Here is a 25,640-nt window from a genome sequence, read left to right as displayed (position 1 = left end):
ACAGACCATAAATTCGGTTGGGGAAATCACTTTCAATGAGCGGGTTCCCAGATGTATGTGAGTGGAGCTGGGTGGAGCGAGACATGCATCTGGCTGTTGTCAGGTTAGTGCCGGCTTGCCTGTTGGTTGAAGTTATCCACGGCACCAGTCGTATCACTTGTGATTTACATTTTTTCATCCTGCCTCTAGTTCCTCTGAGTAAGCCAGATAGTTACATTTATTATTGGGTAGCAAAACTGGCAAAAACAAGAACCTGATGACATACTTCAAAGGTTATAGAACAAGTATGCACAACAAAAAGAATATGAATTTATGAAAAAAGAACATATAAGAATTGTGTGAGAATGTATAAAATTGAATATAGATTAGAGAAAATCAGTGTTAAACATAAAAGCTCAAGCTGTTGGTCAAAATCCTGTTGTTTCTCTCATATTATGCAAGAGGATGTACTGTCACAGTCTTGATCATCTACTTCTTGCCTCCACCTACTATTGTTCAGCACCAACCAGTGATGAGAAGAATTAATGAAAGAATTCATGGTCATGGAGGCTAAAGAAAATCAAAAACACCATAAGGTGACCATTGACTAGGATTTATTCAGTGATTAACATTGTGATGACATCATTGTTATGACTAAGTAACAAACTGCATTAACTGTGGAGAGCACAATCCCCAGCATAGCAATGAGGTGGTTCCACAAAAACAAACCTGGATTGCTATTATCTGAAAAAGCTGCTAGACTGAAGGAAAAGAGCCATCAGGGTGGAAGAAGGAGTTTGGTCAGAAAGCTTGCGGATAGTGCAGCATTGTTGAGTGTGAAAAGATGGAGAACAATCTCTAGCAGAACAGTGTGTGGGATGTCTGGTCAGGGATAAGGAACCTCTCTAGCTTGTAGGTGAATGATGATCTGACTGGTGCAACCGTGGAGAGAGAGAATTATTTTTAACCATTTTCTTTGAAAAGGTAAACTCTTACAAATGTGAACAATTACTTTCTCTTGCCATTGGAAACATACAAATATTAGAGCCTCCCAGAAAACAAAACCTTCACTATCAACCCCTTTCCATTAGGTAAGACCCCAGTCACACCCCTAACACAACCTTAACACCATTCACACACGTATCAGTTTTCATCCCACCATAACATTTTTTTTAGCATGCCATCATGAAGTTTGCTGATGATATAACAGTGATGATGGAGGTTGAAGAACTGTCTTGTGCCCAACCAACAACATCCTTTTGAACACCTTAAAGTCGAAGTAGCTCATTGTTGATTATAGGAAGTGTAAACCCGACATTCAATCCATCATTATAAATCAGGTGGCTAATTATTGCTTAATTATTCATTCCATTCACCTGTCTACTCTGCCCATTTTCTCACTGCTCATCCGACCCACCTGCTCCTGCCTCTACTTAAGGTGCTTGTATCCAGTCATCAGAGCCTAATTATCTTGTTCTCTTTAGCCAGTGGTGAGTGTTTTTAGAGTACCTTGGTGTTTCAGATTTTCTGATCCTGACCTGTTCTGCCTCTCAATCCCTGAGCCTGCCTGTTCCTACCAGAACAGTTTGCCTGAACTGTCTTTGGAGTCCTGGATCTCTGATCCTGCCAGTTCCTATGCTGATAATTTTGCCTAACATGGCTTGGGACTCTGTGAACTCTGAGTCTACCTCGTCCTGTTCTTATTTGTTTACCTGACCTGGCTTCGGACTCCTGTATGTTCTCCGGGAGAAGCATCTGGGACAATCTGGGCAGCACCGCCACATCTTGTTGGAAGCCAATCAGCTTGATCCTAACTTGTTCCCTGGGCATGGACTGAACTTGTAAACCAGGTTAGTGACTCACATTCATAGTCTGCCTCTATTAGATTTACGAGGTCACTAACCTGTTTCCTTTCTCCAGAGTTTCCTGCCTCAGATGTCCTAGCAGCTGTAATCACAGACCCGATTCTCTTAAGCGCTTTCTGAGTGATCCCACTGCCTGGTCTGCCTGGATACCTTGGTTGTCTGTTTCGAGCCTTGACAATAACGGTGTCAGTAATAGAGTTATGCTTCAGTAACAAAGTAATCTGACTAATTACTTTTCACACATTGGTAACATTGTTATGTTACTTGCAGTCTTATGCAATATAATCAACTTGATTAATCAAAGCAACTCCTCAGCTCCCTCCCCTGGGGGTCTGGGGTCTGCAGGCAAGGTTGTGGTCTGCTCTGGTGCTTTGACAAGCTCCCTGCAAGAACCCTGTTCCCCAATTCTTTGCTCTCCTTCTCCTATGCTTCCCCTCACCTGTGTGGCTGAGGTCGGCGCTGCTGCTCTCCTCCCTTTTATTTTCTCTATTTTATATCGCTCTCATCTCAAACAGGTGTGAAAGCAGACTCTTAGTAGTTACTTCATATATTCTGTGTTGTCTATTTTTGCTGTTTTGTTTTTCCTTTCTCTTTTTTTCCATGTGCTCTTTCCTGTCCCCCCTTTCTTTCTCACCTCCCTTTCCGTCTCCGCTGTATACGATTTGACTCCCTAAGTCGTTTTCTATATACAAGTCATTCAATTTAATATACGATTACCAAGCAGGACCTTATGGCAACAGTCATAATGGTCTGCTTGTGAAAGCAAATCTGTTGGGCTATGTTCTAGCTCTGGGATATTGATTCTCAGAGCCATATTGGTAAAACAGGACACACACACATAAAAAAAAATCAGTCCTGTTTATTTGACAACTATATGCAAGTATACAGAGTAAAGCAGTGTGTAGCCTTTATATCATTCAAGCCAGAGAAACACTCTGTTATGATGAAATTAAAGCCTTTTGGTAAAAAATGTGAAGCAACTCAAGAATAAAAGAAAAGATCTAATCAAAATACTTGCTGAAGCTAGCAAGAAGTTGTCACTATTTACAGTGAAGCATTTTTTTTGTATATTCATTGGCTGAAAGGAAACTCATACAGAAACTATTAATTATTCCAAACACAACACAATAAGGCAGATTACAGTTTGAAAATACAAACAGGGAATAAAGACCACAACTTGTCGAGATTGAGTATATTTTTTTTAGGTTTCATAAAACTAAAACGTAAGTTTTCAGCATTAATCACCCTTAATACATTTGGAAAAGCTACTGTGATAAAGTGAGGGAAAGGCACACTTTCCATTATAGATGGTAGAGATATATTATAGATAAAAGCGATATATTATGTCAAACTACAAAAAAAAGGTGGCTGCACGTTGCAGAAGCTTTGCCAGCTTGATAATGACATTCGTCTTAAAAGAACTTCACTTCTGATTTAATTTACATCTGTTGATGGATGCAGTGTAGCTAAAAGGATTTGTTTCAGTGTCTTTGCTTTTTTGGACATTTGTTATGATGTGTAGCTGTAACAACCATAGCAAGTTATTTTTATTATTTTTTTTTTTTACAACTGGAAGCAGCTCATTGACATTTAAAAGGCTGAAATAATGCTTCACCTAGTTCCCCAGTGCCAGTTGCATAAAAAAGAAGTGACATGGATTCAGAGCAGGAGCAAAGAGAAGAGAGAAGGAGAAAATTCAAACTGTTACCCCCATCAATTACTATGTGTAATGTTAGATCTTTAGGAACCAAGTTAGAAAAACTCCAATCCCTAGCAAAGACTTAGCCAGAATATCAGGTATGCAATAATATGTGTTTTACTGAAACATGTCTTTAGAAATATATCCCTGACCCCAATGTTTCTGTCCCAGGCTTTCTGACCATATGAGCAACCAGAGATTTAAAGGGTTTAAGGCTGAAAAACTCAAGGAAGGTGGGTTGGCAATGTTTTGGACAAGTGTAATTTAGAACATTTCAATCTAAAATGTTATCTCCGCAGCTCAGATTTTGATCTTTTGGCAGTTAGTTTTCACTCATGTTATTTAATCAGAAAGTTCACCAATGTTGTTTTGGGAACTGTTTACATTCCACGTTCTGCTGTTGCTGACACTGAGTGTGATGTCATCAGATGGGTTGTTGCTAAACTATAGACACAACAGCCAACTGTATCTGTGATAACAACCAGTGGTTTTAATACTACCTTATTCTCTGCTACACTTCCATATATGTGTAGTTTGACAGCTGCTATTCTAGTGAAAATAAACCTTTTGGTTTGTTTTATCTAAATATCAAGGACTCGTGCAACTATAAAATAAAACCTCCTCTTGAGTAAGAGAAAGTGAGTCGCAAACCCCCAAACCAAATATGAGCAGAGTGGTGTATGCAGTTCAGTGCAGTGAGGAATAATCTGATTTTTATATTGGAGAAAACAAACAACCTCTCCATAGACGCATGGCCCAACACAGAAGAGCTACCTCCTCCGGACAAGACTGTGCGGTAGATCTACACTTTATGGACAAAGGACATTCTTTTGAGGACCCAAATGTTCATATTTTGGATAAAGAAAATAGGTGTTTTAAGAGGTGCGTGAAGGAAGCCATCAATGTTAAGAAAGAAAAAAAACAACCTTAAACAGAGGGGGTGGACTCAGGTCGCAGCTTTCAAAAACCTAAAATGCAGCAATTGAGTTAATCCCTTCCCATTATCATCGCAGCCCCACCCACTGTACAGGAGAGCAGTGGACCTTGTCTATTCAGTCAGGCCAAAAATCCCCTTTAACGACTGACCTTTCAGAAACTTAGATGGGTATGGGGCATTGCAGGCTAACAAAAGAAGCCAAACGACCCCCATTCCAAATGGGACCCCTTCATTTGTTCCAATTTGCATGTTTTCAAAACAAAAACAAGGCTTTGTTGGGCTGCTGTATAAAACCTCGAACTCAATGCCATTCCTGATATTCGAATTTAAAAATCTTCCTGGATGGGAAGCAAAATGTCTTCAAACAGGGGGAAAAAAATCCAGTGGATTGTTTTTAATAATTGGAGAAAAAGTCAACAGGATGGAGAAGTATATCTACCTAAGTGTTCACCTGGTCAGCTGACTCGACCGAAGATGCAACTTTGAAGCTGTTTACATAAAGGGGCAGAACAGACCGTAATTCTCAAGGATGACGATGACTTCAGTGTTTGCAGTAAAATGTTGCATATGTTTTATATCTTTTGTGGAGAGCATGATCTCTTCTGCCATCATTTCCGGGGTAACGGCATCAGAGCACATGACTTAAAGAAGCTCAACAAGCTGATAAAGAAGGCAGACTTTGTTCTGGGAATTCCTATAGAATATCTGAGGATGATTTGACAAAGAGGGGGTAAAAAAAGGGGAGTACTACTGACAACCATTTTCATCCTCTTTACTGTTAAACAACAAAAGAGTGGCTTAAAACAAAGGCTTCTCAAAATATGGCACAAGACACCACTATAGAAGATTCTTCCTTCCTACCATTATTATCATAAAAAGAGTATTGGAAAAAGAGCAAAACAAAAAAAATTAAATTTTCCTTGGGAAAAATAAATCATTTCTGAATTGAACTTCATAAAAGTTATCTAAAATAAGATAATGTAAAGAAGAATTCAGCAGCAAACATACCGCAAATATTTTGACAATTCTATCCAACAACAAAAAAAAGTTAGATATAAATTACAACATTGTGTAGATGCTTCATACCATTTCTCATCTAATGTAAGTTTTCAAATGGCCACTCAGAGCACAGGATGAACCAAAAAGAGGGAAGAAAAAGCCTTTTCAATCATGCCACCACCATTAGGCCAACCACTTCTCTGCTTTGGATCATAGAATGTAGATGCATCAGCCCAAATCCTCAGAAATGTTGTATAAATATCTACTGATAACATATAAAAAATATCTTGCTTAATAAACTGATGCAGGAATGACCACACACAGACTAATATTAAAAAGAGGCAGACTCAATAAAGGAGACCTAAAAGACACACAAAATCACTCTAGACATGTACACACAGTACAAGGTTAAACAGGGGTGAAAGTGTCTTTCTTCCATTTTGCTGTGTTCCATTTATGGCAGATTGAGTCTTGAAGTGCGCTCTAAGCAGGCCTGCAGCACACTGGTTTGAATTACTTCACATTAAAGACTATTCAGCATCACTGCTGCCCGCAGAATGCAATCTCGCATTTATGTGCATGTGTAAGGACTATACCAGAATGATTACCCTGCAGTCAACACTTTTTTGATATAGCCTATTCATAAACCAGCACAGTCATTTACATATTCATATTATAAATAAAATAATATACATATATCATTTTTCACAAATTGTGGCAAAGTAAATGTGTACTGTATAAATAATCTTTCCCATGACTTTATATGAATATTCATTTAAAATTATCTATCTGTCTCTCTCTGTCTATCAAGACAGAGAGAGACACAGAGATGAAATAACATGGCTTCACATTAGTGTCTTTCAGATTGCGACACTTCTTAGACATTGACACCATTCAAAAAAAGTAGCCTGGAGGTTCACAAGTTCCCTGAAACCCACTCTCATTCAGGGCTGTGGCTGCATCAGCAGTGATGACTCATCATGTTATATGATAGTTTGCCTAATAGCTCTTTTATTTCTATTCTCCAGATGCTTCCATTTATCAGCTTGTACAACAGCTGGCAGCATTCTTGAAGGCCCTGTGCTTATGTTGTGGAAAAAGGAAGTTCTGTCAGGAAGTAGTGGAAGATGCATACACCCCAGATAGCCTTAGGACTATCTTAAAACGTTGACGGAAAGCAAAAGTTAAACAGACTTTCTAGATTAGGTTCTTTTTTTTTTTTTTTTTATTTAGCACCATGTCTCACCCTGACTGTTTTATTCAAGTAATATCAAAAAACTAAACAGAAAAAAAATTGTTTCAACTCAAAAGCATCAGATAAAAGTTTTTTTAAGTACATTTTTTGGGCATTTTGCATTGCTGATCATTAGCTTTTAAATTTCCTTTTTATTTTGCATGAAAATAATGTTAATCTAATAAGATACCTGTCACAGTTTTAACTGTGCCACAGTAAACATTGCCACAGCAAATTACCTCATTTAGATCTTGGTCCAAGAGCAGAACTATTAGCATGCAGGTTACTGTGCTGAGATTAGTCGGGATTTAGATGGTTGAAAAAGCGGAGAGATCTCTCCTCTCGTTGTACAGCAAACCTCCGGTGGTCTAAGCAGTTTTGGCTGTGGACAATGAATGCTAAGAGGCTAAACAAACTGTTTCTTGTTCTTGCCATCTCAAGATCATTGAACAAATTTCTCGGTACCTGCAGTGTGTAGAAAGGTGTAAGGTACACAGGATATAGCAGAGGTTGTTTTGTTTGGCTTTAAAACATACATTTACTGTTTTACATTTGTCTGTGCAGATTATAAGTTAAGAATTATAAAAGTCAACCACAATTACTGATCTCAGTATAAAACAGTTCAGCAGGTTTAAAAAGAAAATAATTTTAAAACATGCTGAAGTTCTAATGGCACCTGGTTCTTATAGATAGAAACTTTTAATAAGATTGCACAATTATGACCAATTCAGTACAGACCACTGAATACGGGCTCACGTACTCAGTACATTCTTGACAAGAACACAGGAAAGTATGGACTTGGGGAGAACAGGAGCATGCAGAATAAATAGAGGACAGTTGGAACAGAAGCGTACTCGTGACTTCCCTACAAACTCAGTTCGTTTGGAGCTGCACTTTACCTCCTATTATTAATAGTCTCTTGATAATAATAAATTCTTACTTTTTTCATTAAGTGGGTAAATAATGATTAACACAGTTAGATAAACACAGATCAAATGAATATTTTGCCAAATAAAACAAAACAAAAAACGCAATCATATCCAGCGGTACTTCACACAAGGCTATGCTGAGAGAGGAGCGCTGCAGACGGGCTAACATTAGCCTTGCAGCTCAACTGTTTGACACGGTATTCTCAACATCTGAAAGTTATTTAAATTACACACTAAATCAGTAAATAGGCCATATAGTGAAGCTTAAGAGTATAAAGTTCCCGCTTTATATAATCCTAAAATTTACTTTTGTAGAACAACGGCAATAAAAAAGTGAACTTTTAACTAGATACCAATGCCAGCATCGGGCGAGGCCATGATACCACAATTTTAGTTTATTATCGGGGCCCTTCCCAATACTGGTATTGGTATCGGTGTTTAAAAGTTCACTTTTTCGTATCGGCGAGTACCAACAAATAGGGTACCAATACCATTTTAAGAGCCAAAAGTTTATTCAACTATTGTAACCCATTCCCGGTAGGCAATAAAAGGTTCTGTTGGATGTACTTTGTATTAGTATTTTTCCCGCTTTACAAAGGTAGGCAGGAGCTTGACAAAGCCATTATTTTAGATCCAAGTAGTATGCAGTTCTTCATATATACACACACACAAATTTCAAAAAGATGGTATCTGTATGGTATGGTATTGGTATTGGGGCCAAAAAATGGCATTGATGCAACTTTACTTTTAACCTCATACAGTGTGAGAGCTCCCCTTTAAGCTGCTGCTGCCACGGTGCATGCTGGGACAGCGGTCAATCTTAAGAACGGAGAAGGGTGCTCTGATGCATGCTTGGTAAATAGGAAGGGGGAGAACAACATCCGAGGACTTTGTCTGTTCTTGGTGTTCTGTTCTCGTGTGTTGGAACAGTGCTGGGGCTGAGGATGATGATGATGATGACATTTCTCGAGTGCACGAGAACGCAAATGTACACATATTAAAAACTGAAACTTAAACTTAAATGCTTATTTGTAAAGTCAGTTAGGCTATAATACACTTTTTCAATTTGGGTCACTTTATAAGGAGCCAAATACAAAAAATATATAATATTGTATTGTAAGCATTTGATAACTAGTAGTTTTAGAGGTTTATCATTACTTATTCTGCCAAAAAATAAATAAATAAATGTTAAATATGCTTTTGTTATTTCAGTAATTTCTTATTTTCTTCTCAAAAAACTACAATCAAATATCTTGGTGGAAATAAGATAAGTGATTATGCTGAGACAAAGGGTAATTTTAACTCAAAGTTCTCATTACTGTGAGGATCTTATACTGTCTAATGACTAGTAAGGAATTCCCAGAGAATTCTAACAGATTTAATAAAGAATACCGATACGTCAAACTGACCCTTCGGGTTGCTGTAGATAGTTCTTCATGGCTTTGACCTGCTGGAAATGACAGGACATGTCTGTGGCCAGGACCATTTCAATCACCAGAGCCCGTAGCTCTCTGGGTAAAGACATTGGAGAGAAAAAACAAAAAACAAATTAGCTACAAGCATCTTAAATAACTAGAAACTTGAAAGTTGTAAAAGCATAAATATTCCAAAAAGAAGCTGCAGTAAAAATAAGAGAAAAATAAGTATAAATAAGTATAATAGCCTCTTTAACTTAGTTTACTAGGATTTGATTAGATCTTTCTTCTGTAGTGTTTCATGATTAAAAAAACTTCATAAATTTTGTCAAACCTTGAGGATTATCTAACAACCCTGATGTCAATAATTAATCTAAATAAAATAAGGTTGTGTTGAGGCCTTGAATTGGTATATAATATCATATTAATCTCTGCAATTGATTAAACTGCAAGTTTTATCAATTGAATCTTTCATATCCTTTACAGTCATTCATGCCTTTCAACTACATGTGCCACGGACCTCCAGTCATCCTTAGAGAGGTTGTAAAGGATGTTCATCTCATCGTCGTCTTGCAGTAGACGGTAGGCTGCGCTGACGTGGTGACTCTCCAACACTGAGCGATCATTGTACAGGATAGCTGTGTCTGACCTTCCAGATTAAGAACAAGTAAAACATCTCACTAGGGTGGTCTGTACAGGTTGCAGAAACTTTAGGACAAAATATGAAAAATCAGTCATGATTATACATTTTTATTTTGCTCAACAAAGAGCATAATTTATCACTAGAACTAACTTAATAAAACTTTATGTGCCTGTTGAAAAGATCTGTATTCTTTTTTTTAAGACAAATTATAAAAATGCTGCTTGAGAAACAGAAAACTTCTAAATTTGAAGTTTATGTTAATTATTTTCCTTTTCTTTCTCTGCAGTTAATTATTTTCTCATTTCCCTTGCCCACACTGAAATACAAATTTTATTATTATTTAACTATTATTTAGCAGGTAATATTGTTTAAGGATATAAAAACTTTAAATTCTGGAAGCTAGTTTGAATAAAATCTGTTAAGTGTTGTATGGTTGTAATACAATACTTTGACATAACACAGTGTGACTTAATGTTCCTTTCAGCTTTAAACCTGAAATTTTGAGGTTGAGTAAAATGTGACGTTTTTTAAAAGCCTAAAGTTTTGAGTTCACCAACATCCATCCAGTTATTATTACACTGCGGGCGATCACAGTGTGAATGTAAAGCCCCCTTGCTGTAAATGAAATCATTGATTGGGTGAGTCAGCGCCATGCATTTTTGATTTTATCATCCATTACCTTGTCTGGATATGAAAGTTGTTTGTGGTCCCTGTGTGCTCGTAGTCGTGCACAGCAGCTGCAAATATCATGGCGAAGATCTCCAATTCAGTCAACCAATGCTGGAGGAGGGGAGGAGAAGAAAGTGAAGTCACCAAAATGGAAAAGTTGATGCTAGTGACAAGCAAGGAAGGAAACGAAAAAGGAAAGAATGGACAGAGATTAGACAAGAGAAATGGGAAGTCAGTGATGGGGAATGCAGGGAACAGCACATTAGCCCATAAATGGATTACAGAGGAATATGATATAAAAGACTCAGAGAAGAATTTGGCATGAGGAATACATTAGCATCAAGAATGAAAGGAAAAATGGAGAGAAGGAGATAGCAAAATGGTTGGAGAAGCGAAAATAGAGAACTCTAGATAAGATATGGTCTATTCAGAAACAGTCTCTTATTCTGCATCTTTCCAATGTTCTTTCACTCACTGTCACTCTGGTTTTCCCAAAAATATAGGTAAAAAGATTATGCTTTTTTTATTCTTTTCTGAATTAATGCTATCAAAGCGTCACACAATTCACCATTTCATATAGGTCAGGCTCAGACATTAAGTGAAGTTTTTGACTCATGCAAACATCAAAAGAAATTAAAACATAAATAATTATGACAATTTAATCAGAATTGATAAATACCTAATTTAGTTAGGTATTTATCTGACATAGATTTCCCACAATATGTAGTCACGGCCAGGACATTAGATTATGCCTTCCAAGGAGGCCATATAAAGTTTTTAGTACAAAACTATCATAATAGACAGACTGTATGCAATTATTCTATATCGACTTTGTTGCATATGTTCATACAGTATAGTCATGTGAATGTAGTTTAATGAAAATTATCAAACAAAATCCAGTTAATGTAAAAAAGTATTATTTTGGCAGTAGATTACTCTATTGAAAATTGTTTCATTTGCATATTGTGTTCTGGAGTTCTGTTTTTACTTTAAAGAGCATAGTTCTATTCAAATAAAACAACACTCTTCAAGATAATGTAGGGAGGGGTGACCTCGTGGTTAGGGCATTGCGCTTGGAAATCCAAAGGTTGTGAGTTGAACCCCCATTCCCACAGACTGCCACTCTGGGTCCCTGAGCAAAGACCATATACCCACACTTCCCCCCCGTGCTTAGCATAATGGCAGTACACTGCTCCCCATAGAAGATGGGTTAAAGGCAGAGAGTGAATTTTGTTATTCTGTACTTGTGCGAGTGTAATGGCAATAAAAGCCGGGGAAAATAAAAAAAATAAATAAAAAACTGTCAAAGTAAACTGCCAAAAGCAAAAGTGGAGTCTGAGTAGAGAGTGAGAATTAATCAGCGCTAAGGGCAGAGCTGCTGTGGCTGATGCTCAGACAATGCCAGCCGTCTCACTGCACAGGTTTCTTTTTGGTTAAGTTTAAAGTCACCCTACACCTTTAAAACTCAATCTCCTTCTCTGTGCCTCTTTTAACTCTTGGTTGTTTTCCTCCATTGTTGACAACTGCGCTTGGCAACCATGTATCAGCAGGGCAGGCTATCATTAGCCGGAACAACCCACCTGGAACATAGTAAGTGTAATATTAAATTAACCCTTGAAGGAGATCATTTGCCTTGATTAATTTAAGTAATCAAGGTCCTCAAATCATTTGAGGAATGGTTACAGCCCTAATACAAAGCATAGTCACCAATGATAAGTTTTAGCTCCAATAAATTGAAAGTAGACAGAGCAGTTAGAGTTGCACCAAACATTCAGCGTCATATCAGTTTAAAGAAATAGAAAAGAATAGATAGATGTTATTAGACTTTTTATTCAAGGTAGTAAAATGAAGCTGCTCTCAACTCATCAAATTTGGCCATAACATTAGCCAAAATGTTTGTAAGGCACACACCTGTCATCGCGTTTGACTATGTTCTATCATTTTAGTTTTGATGTGTGGAAGTGTTGGTCAAACGTTTACATATATGCAAACTAGCAAGCAAGAATGTGCAATGGATCTACAACATTTGAGAGCACCTCCCTTGGAAATCGGGTCTATCATTGCTGTTAGATTATTTTGTGACTATGTAATTGAACACTTGCCATTTTCATTAGTGTTAACACACTTGCCTTCAGTAACTTAGCTGTAGATGCAACCGACCAAACAGGGATGTCCTTGTGTTTATTAAGTTCTCTTTTTAAACTGAATAAGTAATATGCCTGCTCAGGCAAATTTTTCATAGATACACTTTTTCTTTGATAAAGGTCAGATATTTCAGCCATTCACAGTGGTGTTAAGAATAAATGGAGATGTGTTTGGCTGACAGAAACAGAAGAGAATGGGATGATTGTCTGGTTATGGCGCAAAAAGCTTAACCTGCCAGACAAGTGTATATACATAACATGCTGCCCAAAAATTAGTTGAGGCAGTGATAAGGATAAAAGTGCTAATTCTCCATCAATTGGAGAACAAACCCAAGACGATAGTTTTTTAATTGCATGCCAAAATCTTTAACTGTATAAATATCAAATAGGTGAAAGAGCAATTTCAATTTGTTCATTAGTAGTTAGGATATTCCAAAAAAAGTTAAAAAACAATCAACTGGACTTTGTTACCAAGTTTGAATATGTTTCGCTTCCCATCCAGGAAGCTTTTTCAATTCAAAATTTCAGAATTAGCATTGAGTTTGTGGCATATTTAACCCGAGGAAGGGGTCCATCCCTTAGGTAGTTAGGATACAGTAGTTAGGTCACCGTTTAATGTTAGAGTACATTTTATTTATAGGCACCTTTCAATATCACCCTATGGATAAATGTGGTACTTAACAAAGTCATAAAATGTACATAACATTCCAAAATAAACAAACAGAAAAAAACGCAATTAAAAAGAATAAAACATTGAACCAAATATCTACTACCAAGAATTTCTAACTAGTGTAGAGTAAGCAACCCTAAGTAGGTGGGTTTTCAGCTATGGCCTGAAGTGAGGAAGAGATCTTACATTAATTTGGATAAATATTGTTGTAAGATTAAGCACAATCAATGTTGGGAAGCTGAGCCTTTTTACTGCAGCATGCAGCATGACCGCCTAGAACTAATCAGCCTCTTGCTTTGTGGCACATCTGAGAACTTAGGCTTGCTTGGCAGAAGAACCTTGGAGAATCCCGCATGTGACTTTTCTGATCACTGATTTAAAGTTCCCAACTGACACATTAAAGTCCCCATCCTTCAGGTAGGGTTTAAACCAGTCCAGTGTGTCACCAGAAAGGCCAACCCATGTTTCCAGATGCTCTAAGAAATTCAAGTCATTAACAGTATCAAATGCTGTACTGAGATCCATTAGAGCACAGTGGTTATTCCAGAGTCTGAATTTACACCTTAATCAGGGCAGCCATAGTTCTGTGGTTGGACTGGAAACCTGACTGGAAGACATCAAAGTAGCTGGTCATTTTTAAGAAGGCATTTAACTGTTGAAACGCTATTTTTTCAATAATTTTACTGATGAAGGGGGAGGTTTGAGATGGGCCTCTAGTTCTGTAGTTAGTTCAGTAGTTTGATATTTGCTGTTTTTAAGGCCCGGGAGAAAAAAGCCAGCATAACGAATGTGTTTATGATTTGAATCGATCCAAAAGAAGTAAAACTATCTTAATAAAATCATATTACCACATCAAAACAGCAGGAAGAGGAGCTTAGCTGCTATACAGTTTCTTCTAAACGTTTTCATTTTGGTTGGCAGAATTGGGGTATTTTAACAGAGCTTATTCTAACTGAAGACAGTATTGGTATTGGAGTTGATTTTGATATACAGACTGTTTTTCTAATATCTTGTATTTTCTCAGTAAATAACTTTGGAAAGTCATTGCACACCTCCTTTAGATTAATGTGGTCACTAACCTGTGTTTTCCTCCTGCAGAGTTTCCTGCCCTAAATGTCCTAGCTGCCCTTGCAAATCCATTCTTTTTAAATAAACACTTTTTGATTAATCCTACTGTCTGTCTTGCCTTGAATATTGGGCCTGTGTTCTGAGCCTTGACATTTAGTTGTAAATTATATTTGTGAAGTTTTTCCTTACAGATTTCAAAGTGAACTTTTCCATTCTTTTGACACCTTTGTTTGGCTTTTTGGGAATTGCTGTATTACACTAAAACAGTTGGCATCTACCTTATGGAAACTAAGTGGGAAATAGTCTAATAACATATTGGAGAGCCATACCCTGACTTTTAATGATAGTTTTATATTTGTGCATTGGAAATTATCTGTTTCCGGTCATTTTCATGTTATTTTTCTTATACTTCCCCACATCCACAGTGCCAGTGATGGGTCTCCACGGTTCCACAATTTTGTTCTGTTCTGTTTCAGTTTGATTATTTTAATAAACGCTTCTACTTTTCTACTAACTATCTCACCTTGAATACTGTGTCCATCTGTGCCATTTATGACAAAACTAGGTATAAGGTACAAAATACTGAAAGGGTAAAACTACCCAGGAACAATTAAGTTCAGTGTGTATTAGTGTTTTCATATTTTAGCTTTTGCTGGATACTAAGAGTGTACACCAAACAATGGCACCACAGTGAGTGGGCAATTCCTCTAACATGAGCGACCATCGGATTGTGCTCACACACAGTGAGAGGATATAACTCAGGGAGCCCGGTCGATTTCGGAGACTAATCAACAGTGGGTTATGGGAAAGCCATTAAGAACAAGGTAGAGACAAAATGCCAAATCCAATGCCCTGTATGTCTTCATAAACCAGCTTTATGAATGACCCGTTGATTGTTGATTTAGTGAAGTCTGGAGGGGTTTTGAGAAGATAGATGGCCCTCTCCTGCTCTCCCAGGAGCCAGTGGTGGTTGGGAAATAAATGTTATTTCACCCCACAAGGCACAACCTAAAGAAACACACAGTGTTGACAGCTGTCTCTGCCTTTTTATTAAGGTGAATAAATAATAAGACTGCTTTTTCTTTGGCTAGTCACAGACTTGTCGGGCCTGTGTTTTTCATTTTGAAATTAATGTTGTGTTACATGTGCCCTAAGGTCACTTCTCTTAGAAGGTGAAAAATGTAGGTCAGGACGTGTTACCAAAAAAAAAACACACACAACAAAACAACAACGCATTTGTTTAGCATAAACTGTGAGCAATACTTTACGGCAAAAACAAACAGATTTATTTTTCAGACTAAATTATTCTATCTTCTGATAATTTTATATTTTACTGCTACCCGCTAACTATCAAAGTGGATTCAAAGTGTACTGGGAGAGTTGTTTTTCAATAAAATATGTTCATGGTTTGCTCAGGGATAAAATGACCATAATAAGAAACTATATGTCAAGAACACTTCAATCAGGCTTGCAAACATCAGCTACAGAGATGCACTGAATACCAGTGGGATAAAATCCCTTTCATTGATTCAGCTTCAATCCATTAAACTACATCTTCTGGAACCCACCTGCACTAAGCTCTTTCCTCTAGATGCTGAGAGCTATGACAAAGTATTTAATCTAGCCCATGTGTTTCATACTCACCACCATGCCAGTCTTAAGAAGAAGGTAATGTACAGTCTGGGTTACATCAGCAGCATGGATAAGGTTGTGGTAAGGATTTTTATGTTTGCTGTATCCGACTTCCAGGGCTTCCACGAATGACACCACAGCAGAGATTGGAATCTGAAATGTAAAAAAAACCCCACAAGCTGTGAGTTAAAAACACTTAGAGCAGTCAGTGATGTGACCTGTGACTAAAATGCAGTGTTGAAAACTGATGTTATATAATCCATCAGACTTACCTAGTCTACAGAAAAATCTGATTGCATATTCATTCTGCTTTGTCTACGTAATTCACTACCAAATGCTATCATTAGCAATGCCTTGTCCTCAGCTGTGGAAAATATAGCCCACAGCCATTAGGGGAGGTGCGTTACGTCTAGACCCTAGAATAAATTGATCAATGCCAAACTAAACTAAAACAATATAATGGAGTGTAATCATATGACTGCATTCATGAGTTTGGGGAGGTTCTTCTAAGAACAGAAGCAGGCTTCTTCAACCTCTTTTTAATGTAGCAAAAGTATCAATGACCTGTGATGCAGAGTGTGACATTTTGGGGATTTTACCTTGAAACGGCTTATGAGATCGTATCTTGTGAGCAACTCATAGAATATGAATTTAAGAGCGTGATCCCCGCTGGCCTCATTTAAAGCAAAGACATCAAAAGACCATTTGTCAACATGCTGTATAGAAGAGAAGGAAAATTCAAAGAATTACACTCAATTCTCAAACAATATACAGTAGTTTTTAAAAGTATAATTTTTTTTGTTATAGGCAAATACAAAGTTGTGCATATTTGTGAAGTTGAAGAAAAATGAAATATTTCTGTACGTTTAAGAAAAAATAGCAAAAATGTATACATGTATACAATTCATGTAACAATACTCAACATCTGGCGCACTTTGATTATGATCCCCCTAAATACAAACTGGCTTCAGAGGCCATGTACTGGAAATTTTAAACAGATAACAAGGGTGTTAATTTTGTTCTTAGTAGAAACAAATTTTCCATTAAAGGCTTAAGAAATTTGGTTAGCCAATATTAGTGAACATGTAGCATCATGACAGGGCATATATAAAGTTTTAGGAACAGTCTAAAGCATGCGGTTGAAGCATAATGCTGTGGAATGGTTTCCTTCAAGGCTGATACAGTACAAAGATGGAGCTAACTTGAGGGCAACCCTATGAGAAAATCTGTTGGGAGTCTAAAAAAGATGGTAGGGGAGGTTCACTTTAAAGTTGGATGATGACCCCAAAGATACAAACAAGGCTAAAGCTGAAATTAGATTGAAGCATGACATAGGCCAGAATACATGCAAATGCAATTGTAGAACAAAAATAATAATTTAAAAACTGCCTAGGTAGGGCTGAACATAAATCTGACTGTCCACAAAGCATAATGTGAAAGCCACATACCACTTTTTCCATTTCTCACTAATCCACCAACCGTGTTGATATTTTAAAATAAATCCCAATAAATAGATTAAGGTTTCTAGTTGCAAGATGAGAATTTGGGAAGATTCAAAGAGTTTAAATGTTTATGAAAACCATTAAAATGCACACACCTCAAAGTAATGGTAAATTCAAAGGAAATTGTGCTAAAGGTTTATATTGTATGTCTTTTTGTTTGCTTTTGCATTTGTGTGTATGCACATGTTAATACCTTAAGCACAGATATGACAGATGCAGGGTAGCTGAGCCCCACCATATTTGAGGTGCGTCGGTACATCCTGTTTGGATGAGATAAAGACATCAAATGCAGTGCCTTGCAGAGTGCAAATATCTTAAGAAAACACCATGCCCCTAAACTACAGCTTGGGATGTTTCCCTAGACTAAGCTGTCAACGTAAAACACAACTTAGACTGAAAGAGTGATAAATTCAAGAGTAAATAATCGGTTTGCTTCAGGCTATTCTACTTGAAAGATACCGGTTGAAAGTACTAAAGTTATGTTTACGCTGATAAAAAAATTAAATAATGTGGGTAATTTTCCATAAAATTGTTTACAACATTAAAGCTGCAAAACTGTGTTGTTTTAAAAACCAAACATTTATTAGTGACTAACAGATGCGGAGACATGGAATTACATTTCTATTTAGGAAAGGGGTACATGTTATTTAAATTTTCAAACGCTGACAACTTGGACTGCAGCCCCCAGCTCCACTTCGTCACACTTATTCTCACTTTTCCCAGTATTTGCCCTATCTGTAGAATGCCTCCTGAAAAGGTAATTTAACTGGATATTCCTTACATAGTTTTAGCCTAATGATATAGAAAGAGCTTGCTGTATGTTACTGTGCGATAAAGCACAGCTTTGGAGAGACAGCTGGCTGACTTACTGCGCTCAGCAAGGCTTGCCAAGGCTATAATAATGTATCACTGGCTCAGGTGATGCAGCACTGTGCAAAAGCTGCACACATCTTCAAAACAACCATTTTTAAAGTTAAAGGGGGCAGCATATTATCAAGAATCATGATTCCTACTGCAATATACAAGATGTTCATGTTAACCTTAATTTAAACACAATTTCAATATTGCATATATTTACTTTCACTCAAATTCCAAAATTGAATCTGGTATTTACGGTTTGTGAGCATGTTCAAGTAAAGGCAAAGAAGCTATAAGGAATGCTATAATCCTTTCAGGAACATAAGGGCACAGCGCACCTCATGGAAATCTTCAGAGAGAAGAGAGTATGCACTAGTTCTACTGTATTTAAAGTGACATCATTGCTTTACCGGCACTGTGTAATATGTGCAAATATACACACCTTGTACTGTATGCATTTATGTTATGGGTTGCATAATGGATAGCCTCAGCTTTTTACAACATTTGTAAAACTTGTATTTTTGTAGTTCTTATTCATAACATTTCAGTTCCAATTTAATAAGAACCATCAATGTTTTTCCTTTAACATAATGATTTCCAGGCTGTCCATAATCTGCACAGCAGTCAAGAGTTTCTTTCCTACCCACAATAGTGTGTTTACCGCTGATTTCATGAAAGATGAAGGAACAGAAGCCAGGAATAAGAACTTAGAACTACATTTAAGGACTACGATCTTTTGAGTCTTGTAGCAATCAATTTGGAAGAAAAAGAAAGAATTCATCATAAAGGGAGTTTTGTATCAAGAAGCCGCCAAAACTATTTCATTTTTGTTTTCTTGGTTCTTTCAATTTCTTCATAAAGGGTATGCTCTCCAAGAAAATATTTTTAATACATTCATTATATTATATTTATTATTTTACTTCTATTGAGGGTGGCACAAACAAGAAAATATTGTTTATACTCAAGAAATTTCATAATGTTCATGAATTCAAGTGTAGATGGCCTGGATGTCTTCAAAGGTTACTCCTTGAAAAATAATTTCTAATTGGACATACAGTACTGTGTCCAGATTATGTGTAATAAATAAATAAAAAAAATAAAACCCAATCAAGGCTTCAGAGCAGGTTGATTCAATTTAATTTTAATAACCATGGGGTAAGTATAATTTATATACCTCTGTTTTAACTTTGCACTATTGGGTCAAGTCCTAGATCACTGTTTTTCATCATCAATCCACTTGGCTTATATCCAGTAATCAGGGTACTGATATTTACTTTGGGATTTTCTGTTGGGTCTGTGCCTAATCATGTGTAGTTTCAGTGTTATGTTGCAAAATGTTTAAATTTTTGGCAAGCATTTTAAACTCTAATGATATTTTAACATTGTTGTAGCTTTTTTGCCAGCCTGACAACAAACTCCTGCTCCACTGTTACATTTATTGCATTTTATGACTTATCTGCTGACCATAAACCTTTCTTTATAACATCTCTCTCAAAAAGTTTTGCTAATATATTGTTTGTATTTTAAACACAAACTTGTAAATTCATATTAATGTTAAAACACAAAGGGTTTGACCGGTAGAACATTAACATTGCTAAAAATAAATGTGTTTTCTTTCATTTAAATTCTAACTATAGTCAAAATATGGATGAATCATGCTTTTATTCATGCTTTAACCAGAGCCAATTTACAAATGTTGATAGAATTTCTTTAAGTCCCTGCAGGCACCTCTTGTTTGGGCTCATAGAGGATAGATTTACAAATCTATGTGACTGCCCTTGTAAATTATTTATTATCTGCACTGCATGTTTGATAGTGGTGGTGAGAATAATTTAGCACATCATGTTAACTTTACCTCTCAACAAAGATTCCAGCCTGAACAGCATGGACAATGCTACGAAAACGAGGTTTTTCTTCATTTCGCCGCAGCATCAGGCCCATCTGCCTGGTAAAGGTGGAGGCCAGCCAGTCTCGCACCTCTGAAGGCACAGACTCTGACTGGATGTCACTGAGCTCATCTTCTGTGTCCACCAGTCGCCTGGAACAAGAGATGAAAGTGAAAGACAAAAAAAAAAGATAAAAAATTAGAAGGAGACACAGGGAAGTGAGAGATACACTGCGGATTAAACATAAATCCTAGACCTGTCAATCAAATATATCACCTGTTATATAAAGTCATAACATCATAGAAACCCACCAATGCTCAAAACAAATCCTATTGGGTGACATAGCTTCTCCATAGCCTCACTAACATGTGAAAAGGATCAAAGGCTAAGGGCTGTTCTTGTTCAAAAGACATTCACATCATTCTGATTATGATGGCGCTGCATGAATTCTGCACTTGATAGTTCATCATCCTTTCTCTTGGACTGGAGTCAGAGCCCCGTTGACCCTAATCTGTTTGAATCTAGACGATAAGGAGTTTACGTAATTCCCAAAGCCTACTCATAGCTTATATTCTAAAATGCCGCTCAAATATTGAAATTCATAGACCAAGTTTATTCCTACTTCAATTGTACCTCAAAAAGACTTTCAAACATGCAGCCAATTTTGTTTAGCTGTCAGTCATTCAAATGCAAGGTCTTGTTAAAAGTACATACCATCTGCCAATGTAAGCCATGCAGACATTTCGATGATGCAAGAATTGAAAGAAAAAATGAAAAAAAAAAAACTTTAACGACATACAGTTACTATAACATAGACATACACATACATCCTCACAGCTCTGACTAAATACTTATTGCTATGCAGGTTAAACAACAATGTATTTGCTTGTTTTAGACAGTCCACAGTTACACAGTTTATTATAATGAGTCATTTTTGTTTTCATATTCTATTTATTTTGTGTTGCTAATAAAACTTTAAATAATTTCATTTCTAAAAAGGTCTGGAAAATCTTGTATGATTTAGTCATTTAAAACCCAAAAGACTGAAGATAACTTTTGGAAATTGTCATTTAACAAAATTTCACCTGAGAGTAAGACACCGTAGACCTTCTTTTTAAAGAAGGATTAGGTTTAGAATCTCTTTTGAGACATTTTACTACAGGAAGCTTTGAATTTAGTGCAGGGTATCATTTCAGCTCAAATGACCCAAAATTTAGGGCGTTTTTTTTATTTTGTTTGTTTTATATGTATTTACCTCAGGATACATCCCATAAATTAGAATATCCTTGAAAAGTTGAATCTATTTCTTGTGACCATTTCTAAAGGTAATATGCAACTGATTCATTGTGCAAAGAGTAAACTAAACCCCCCAAAATTCAATTTCATAAGATAATAATAAGTAAAATAATAAAATTTCAATTATTTTTAAAAGGTACGTCAAGGCCTATGCATTTATTAAAAAGACTGACACCATTCGTATTTATAGTTTGCAACAAAAGCTCTTCATAAGAAGCAGGCTGAGAAGAAGAAGCAGAATACAGGAGGCTGTATTATTTCATATCAATGAAAAGTCAAGTCTACTGGGACAGAGGTGGTAAAAAGGGTGCAATAGCAACAGGGATCACAGCAACCTTAAGAGGATTGCAAAGAAAAGCTTATTAAAGGGTTTGGGGGCAAGTTACAAGGCGACAGACTGTGGCTTCAAGAGGAATCCAGGACATAGCCAACAACAGTCATATTCCTCATGCTAAGACACTCCTGAACCTGAGTCATCATCAGAAAAGTCTTTCCTGGACAAGGAGTAAAAAAGAAAGGGCAGTCGGCCTATTCTTTTAAAAAAAGATTAGCAAACTTTTTAATTAACTTGGAGCCTTGTAATAAAGAGGCACAGATTCCCAATTGCTTGAGATCCAACAAGTGTTCAGAGTCAGTGATTATTTAAAGACTAACGTCATCTGCAGGTGTTAGTCTAATGTATTATCAAGTCAAATATCAGAACAGATCTCTGTCAAAGGATGCAAGTCATGCATCCTTCCAGCTTTGATCTTTTTAAAGATGGTGGATTCTTATTCCAGGAGGACTTGCCACACAAAGGTTGGGTCTGAATATCTGCCCTAATCACTATATAGGGCACTATATAGTGGTTAAGCCATTTTAAATGAGTGTTAGAGCTCATAACTCTGATTAAAAAAAATTAGAATAAATAAATAAATAAAATTAAAAAAAATTAATAAAAAATATTAAAAAATGTGTGTCACAACGTCTAGTGGATAAAAAAGTATTGGACTCAAAATTTCCCACAATGCACCTTGAAAAGTAGTGATCACCCATGGTCACTGTCTCTACCCGATCCGTCCCAGAAGCACGATCCGTTCTGCACGTGCGCAAACAGATTTACATCCTGGTGTCCATAAATAATGTAATTACGGTACTAAGACTGCTTCTTTCTATCCTTAACTCACCAAAGAATAGTAATACACATCTGTAAAATAATGTTTTATGACTTTTGTGATACAATTTTTATGCTTTTTACATTTTCTTCGTTAAACTGCTTCTCTGACGTCATCATCAGACATGCAATCCAGCAAAATATGGTTAAAACATGTTTATCTGCATTTTTGTTGTTTCTTTCTTTAGATTACGCACTATATAGCATAAGGTTAAAACAAACAAAAACATAAAACTTAAAAAGACTAGAATTATGTTTAAATCCAAAGCCAAAAAAGTTAGCAACTGGGAGTAGCGTAGGATCCCATTTCCGGTGCAGTTCGGGAAGAGACGAGTGATAAAACAGAAAGGATTTTAAGGCATCTTTTTATGTCAGGAATAACATGATTAGCCTTTAACACATTATATTTTAGTATGCTTACAATATTTTTGGGGAGGGAAAACATCATTTAGGTATTTTTAACAAAATAAAATTGAGGACGACCCGGATGTATATCAAATGAGCTGATGGCGCATGTGTAGAACGGATCGTGCTTCTGGGACAGATCAGGTCTTGACAGTCACTAGACGAGCAGATATAGCCCAGAATGCTTTGCAAGGAGAAAGCATTCTGGGATATATCATGGGATTTGCTGTCGCAGCAACCCGCTGTCTACTATATCTGTCATCTACGGCTATCGCTACTCAATAGTGGCAACTAATAATAAAGATGATGCAAGCACTGCGCGGGGAGGTGGAGTCACATGACCAACAGTGACCAAAAAGCAGTAGTCATCTGTCCGAAGGGTCAGTTAAATGAGTTCACTATAATGTCCACTATATAGTCCTCGCTCTATAAAGAGATTGAAGGATTTCGGGGTTAGGGTGGACGTTTGGACACAGCCAAAGTAAATTATCATTACTTGCTTTAAAGACAATGGTATAACCGTATGTGATTTACATTCTTATTTATCAGGTCATTTTACTTGGCTTAAATCCAGAATACAATCTCTGGAGTTTTTTTTATCAAGAGAAATATGTGAAATTCCAGACCTAAGAATGGAGATAAACTGAAGGCTGTAAATTTCAGCATGACAACAGGATGATCAGTGATTCGGCAAAACGAGCAAAGTATACGGCTCGTATACTGCACAGTATTTCAACATTATTATCAGTCCTGTAACTGATCTGTTCAACCCAGAAGCATCTTAGATCAGAGGGCCCGGTGGTGCTGATTTTATAGCAGCTCTGCTTCGCTGATTCTGTCCCAGAGCAGCTGTAGCTATAATACAGCCTACCATCATTTGTTTGTCTCTGTGTTTTTGAATTGGTGAAGGAATGATTGTTGTATAAAGTGCTTTGGAGTCCTTGAACTTGATAAAAGCACAATGCAAGTGTAGTCAGACCATTTACTCAGCATTGATTTCTGTTCCTTTTTTATGCTCTATTTATTCAAATAATCAGAGAACGTGAATTATGGGTTTTCTATCAGCATTAACCAATAATTATCAAAATCAACCGAAGAAAACATTTTTTATGTAACTACCAGTAAGGAATAATTAAAATTTCCAATGTCCATATTTATCAAGTTATCAATTTATTTAAAAAAATTATATTCTAAAGTATTTCTATTGAGACTAGATTGTGTTTTATGTCATACAAACTCTAGAGTTGTTAAAGAAATTAGTCCAACTGGTAAATATCTTCTTGAAACTAGTATAGGAGCAAAGGCAGGGCATTTGATCTATCCAAAGCCTACATTTCTTTTAAAGACATTACAATAAAATTTAAAGAATATAATTTTTGGTCACAATACAGGTACATCAAAAATATTATAATAATGAAAATACATAAGGTATATATAATAAAATTATACATAATAAACTATATTTCCAATAAATCTTATTCTAATAAATATTAGCTTTATCTGAAAGCTATAAACATTCAATAAAAACAAAGAAAGTTAAAAAAATACTGCATTCTATAATTAATTGATTTATACAACTTATGAGTTATGCTTTCTGAAACAAGTCAGAAAATATCACTTTCTTCTATGATATTCTAATATTGTTCAAAGCAAATTGTTTATTATCAATCTTTAGTTTTGCAGGGTCTGTCAACCATGAGGGCTCTATTTTTGTTTGTTATAGAGTATGGATGTTGATCTTACCTTGTCTCCTCAATGTAAACCGATTCAAGCACCGATGCTGCATACTCCAGGTTTTTCTTGAGGTCAGCAAGTGAAGCCTCTCCTCTCTCCAGTTGCTTCACCAGACATCGTAATCTAAAACAGAGATTCAGCAGTCATTGAATAAATGGGATTATTTCCTTTTTATACTAACACATTAGATTAATTAGAAATTATACTGAATTAATCTTGTTTGGGTTCACTGCACCGAGACATGCTTTGCCTTGTTAAAATACAGCTCTCTTTTCTACTAAAGAGAAGCGGATAAACAATAAAACAAACAAGACATGTTACAATGTGCTCACCAAAGCTTCTGATTTTGTTCTATTATAAATTTGTTAATAGAAATATCTCAAAGAATGACTATATATATGTCCAAAAAAAAAAAAAAAAAAAAAAAAAAAAAAAAAAAAATGTAACCAATTATTTTTTCACTCGAATCGAAAGGAATCAACATTTTTTTCTGTTATGGTCACACTTAAGTATTTAAATTTCATTTGAATTATTATTTAATATAGTTCTATTTAAATCATATGTAGAGGTAAGTATTCATTTGGTTACTATACAAGTCCATCTCCACAGTTTTGCTGTTTTTCAAGCTGAATCACTGCTGGGACACATGGTTAAAACCGAGCATTGTTTAACATTTGAAGCTCCAACTGAGTGTTCTTTCTACTCTGTTAAATCCAAACATCTGCTGTTTGATAGGTCAGTTCTGAAAAAAAATAAATAAATTGCAAGCTTTTGATGTAGGACTTTGAATCTCTGGATGCATTTGCATGTTTCACTAACTAAAATAGAAGCAGCACAAACACTAAAGTACCATTTGGTCAAGCGATAAAGCTTGACCAAATGGTACTTTAGTGTTTGTGCTGCTATATATATTAGTTAGTGAA

General features: G+C 36.3%; 1 protein-coding gene across 6 annotated transcripts in view; it reads right to left on the bottom strand.

Moving 5' to 3' along the window:
- LOC107098293 (calcium/calmodulin-dependent 3',5'-cyclic nucleotide phosphodiesterase 1C-like) overlaps window positions 1-25,640 on the bottom strand; it is a 148,852-nt gene that overhangs the window by 17,265 nt on the left and 105,947 nt on the right. For 4 of the 6 annotated variants that reach the window (XM_015395888.1, XM_015395886.1, XM_015395889.1 and 1 more), the window contains 9 exons: window positions 24,727-24,840; window positions 20,844-20,846; window positions 20,099-20,281; window positions 17,579-17,645; window positions 16,483-16,599; window positions 15,896-16,036; window positions 10,380-10,480; window positions 9,578-9,706; window positions 9,052-9,153 (listed from right to left, as the gene is read on the bottom strand). In XM_015395888.1, coding sequence (XP_015251374.1) covers window positions 9,052-9,153; window positions 9,578-9,706; window positions 10,380-10,480; window positions 15,896-16,036; window positions 16,483-16,599; window positions 17,579-17,645; window positions 20,099-20,281; window positions 20,844-20,846; window positions 24,727-24,840 — 957 coding nt within the window. The remainder of the gene's footprint in view (window positions 1-9,051; window positions 9,154-9,577; window positions 9,707-10,379; window positions 10,481-15,895; window positions 16,037-16,482; window positions 16,600-17,578; window positions 17,646-20,098; window positions 20,282-20,843; window positions 20,847-24,726; window positions 24,841-25,640) is intronic. The other 2 variants (XM_015395887.1, XM_015395892.1) reach the window with 1 other exon arrangement.

This window comes from Cyprinodon variegatus, unplaced genomic scaffold (assembly GCF_000732505.1).
Source record: "Cyprinodon variegatus isolate N-32 unplaced genomic scaffold, C_variegatus-1.0 Scaffold766, whole genome shotgun sequence".
In the NCBI taxonomy this organism is placed as follows: domain Eukaryota; kingdom Metazoa; phylum Chordata; class Actinopteri; order Cyprinodontiformes; family Cyprinodontidae; genus Cyprinodon; species Cyprinodon variegatus.
Note: the sequence above shows the minus strand (reverse complement) of the source record. Positions and strands in the feature narration are given on the sequence as shown.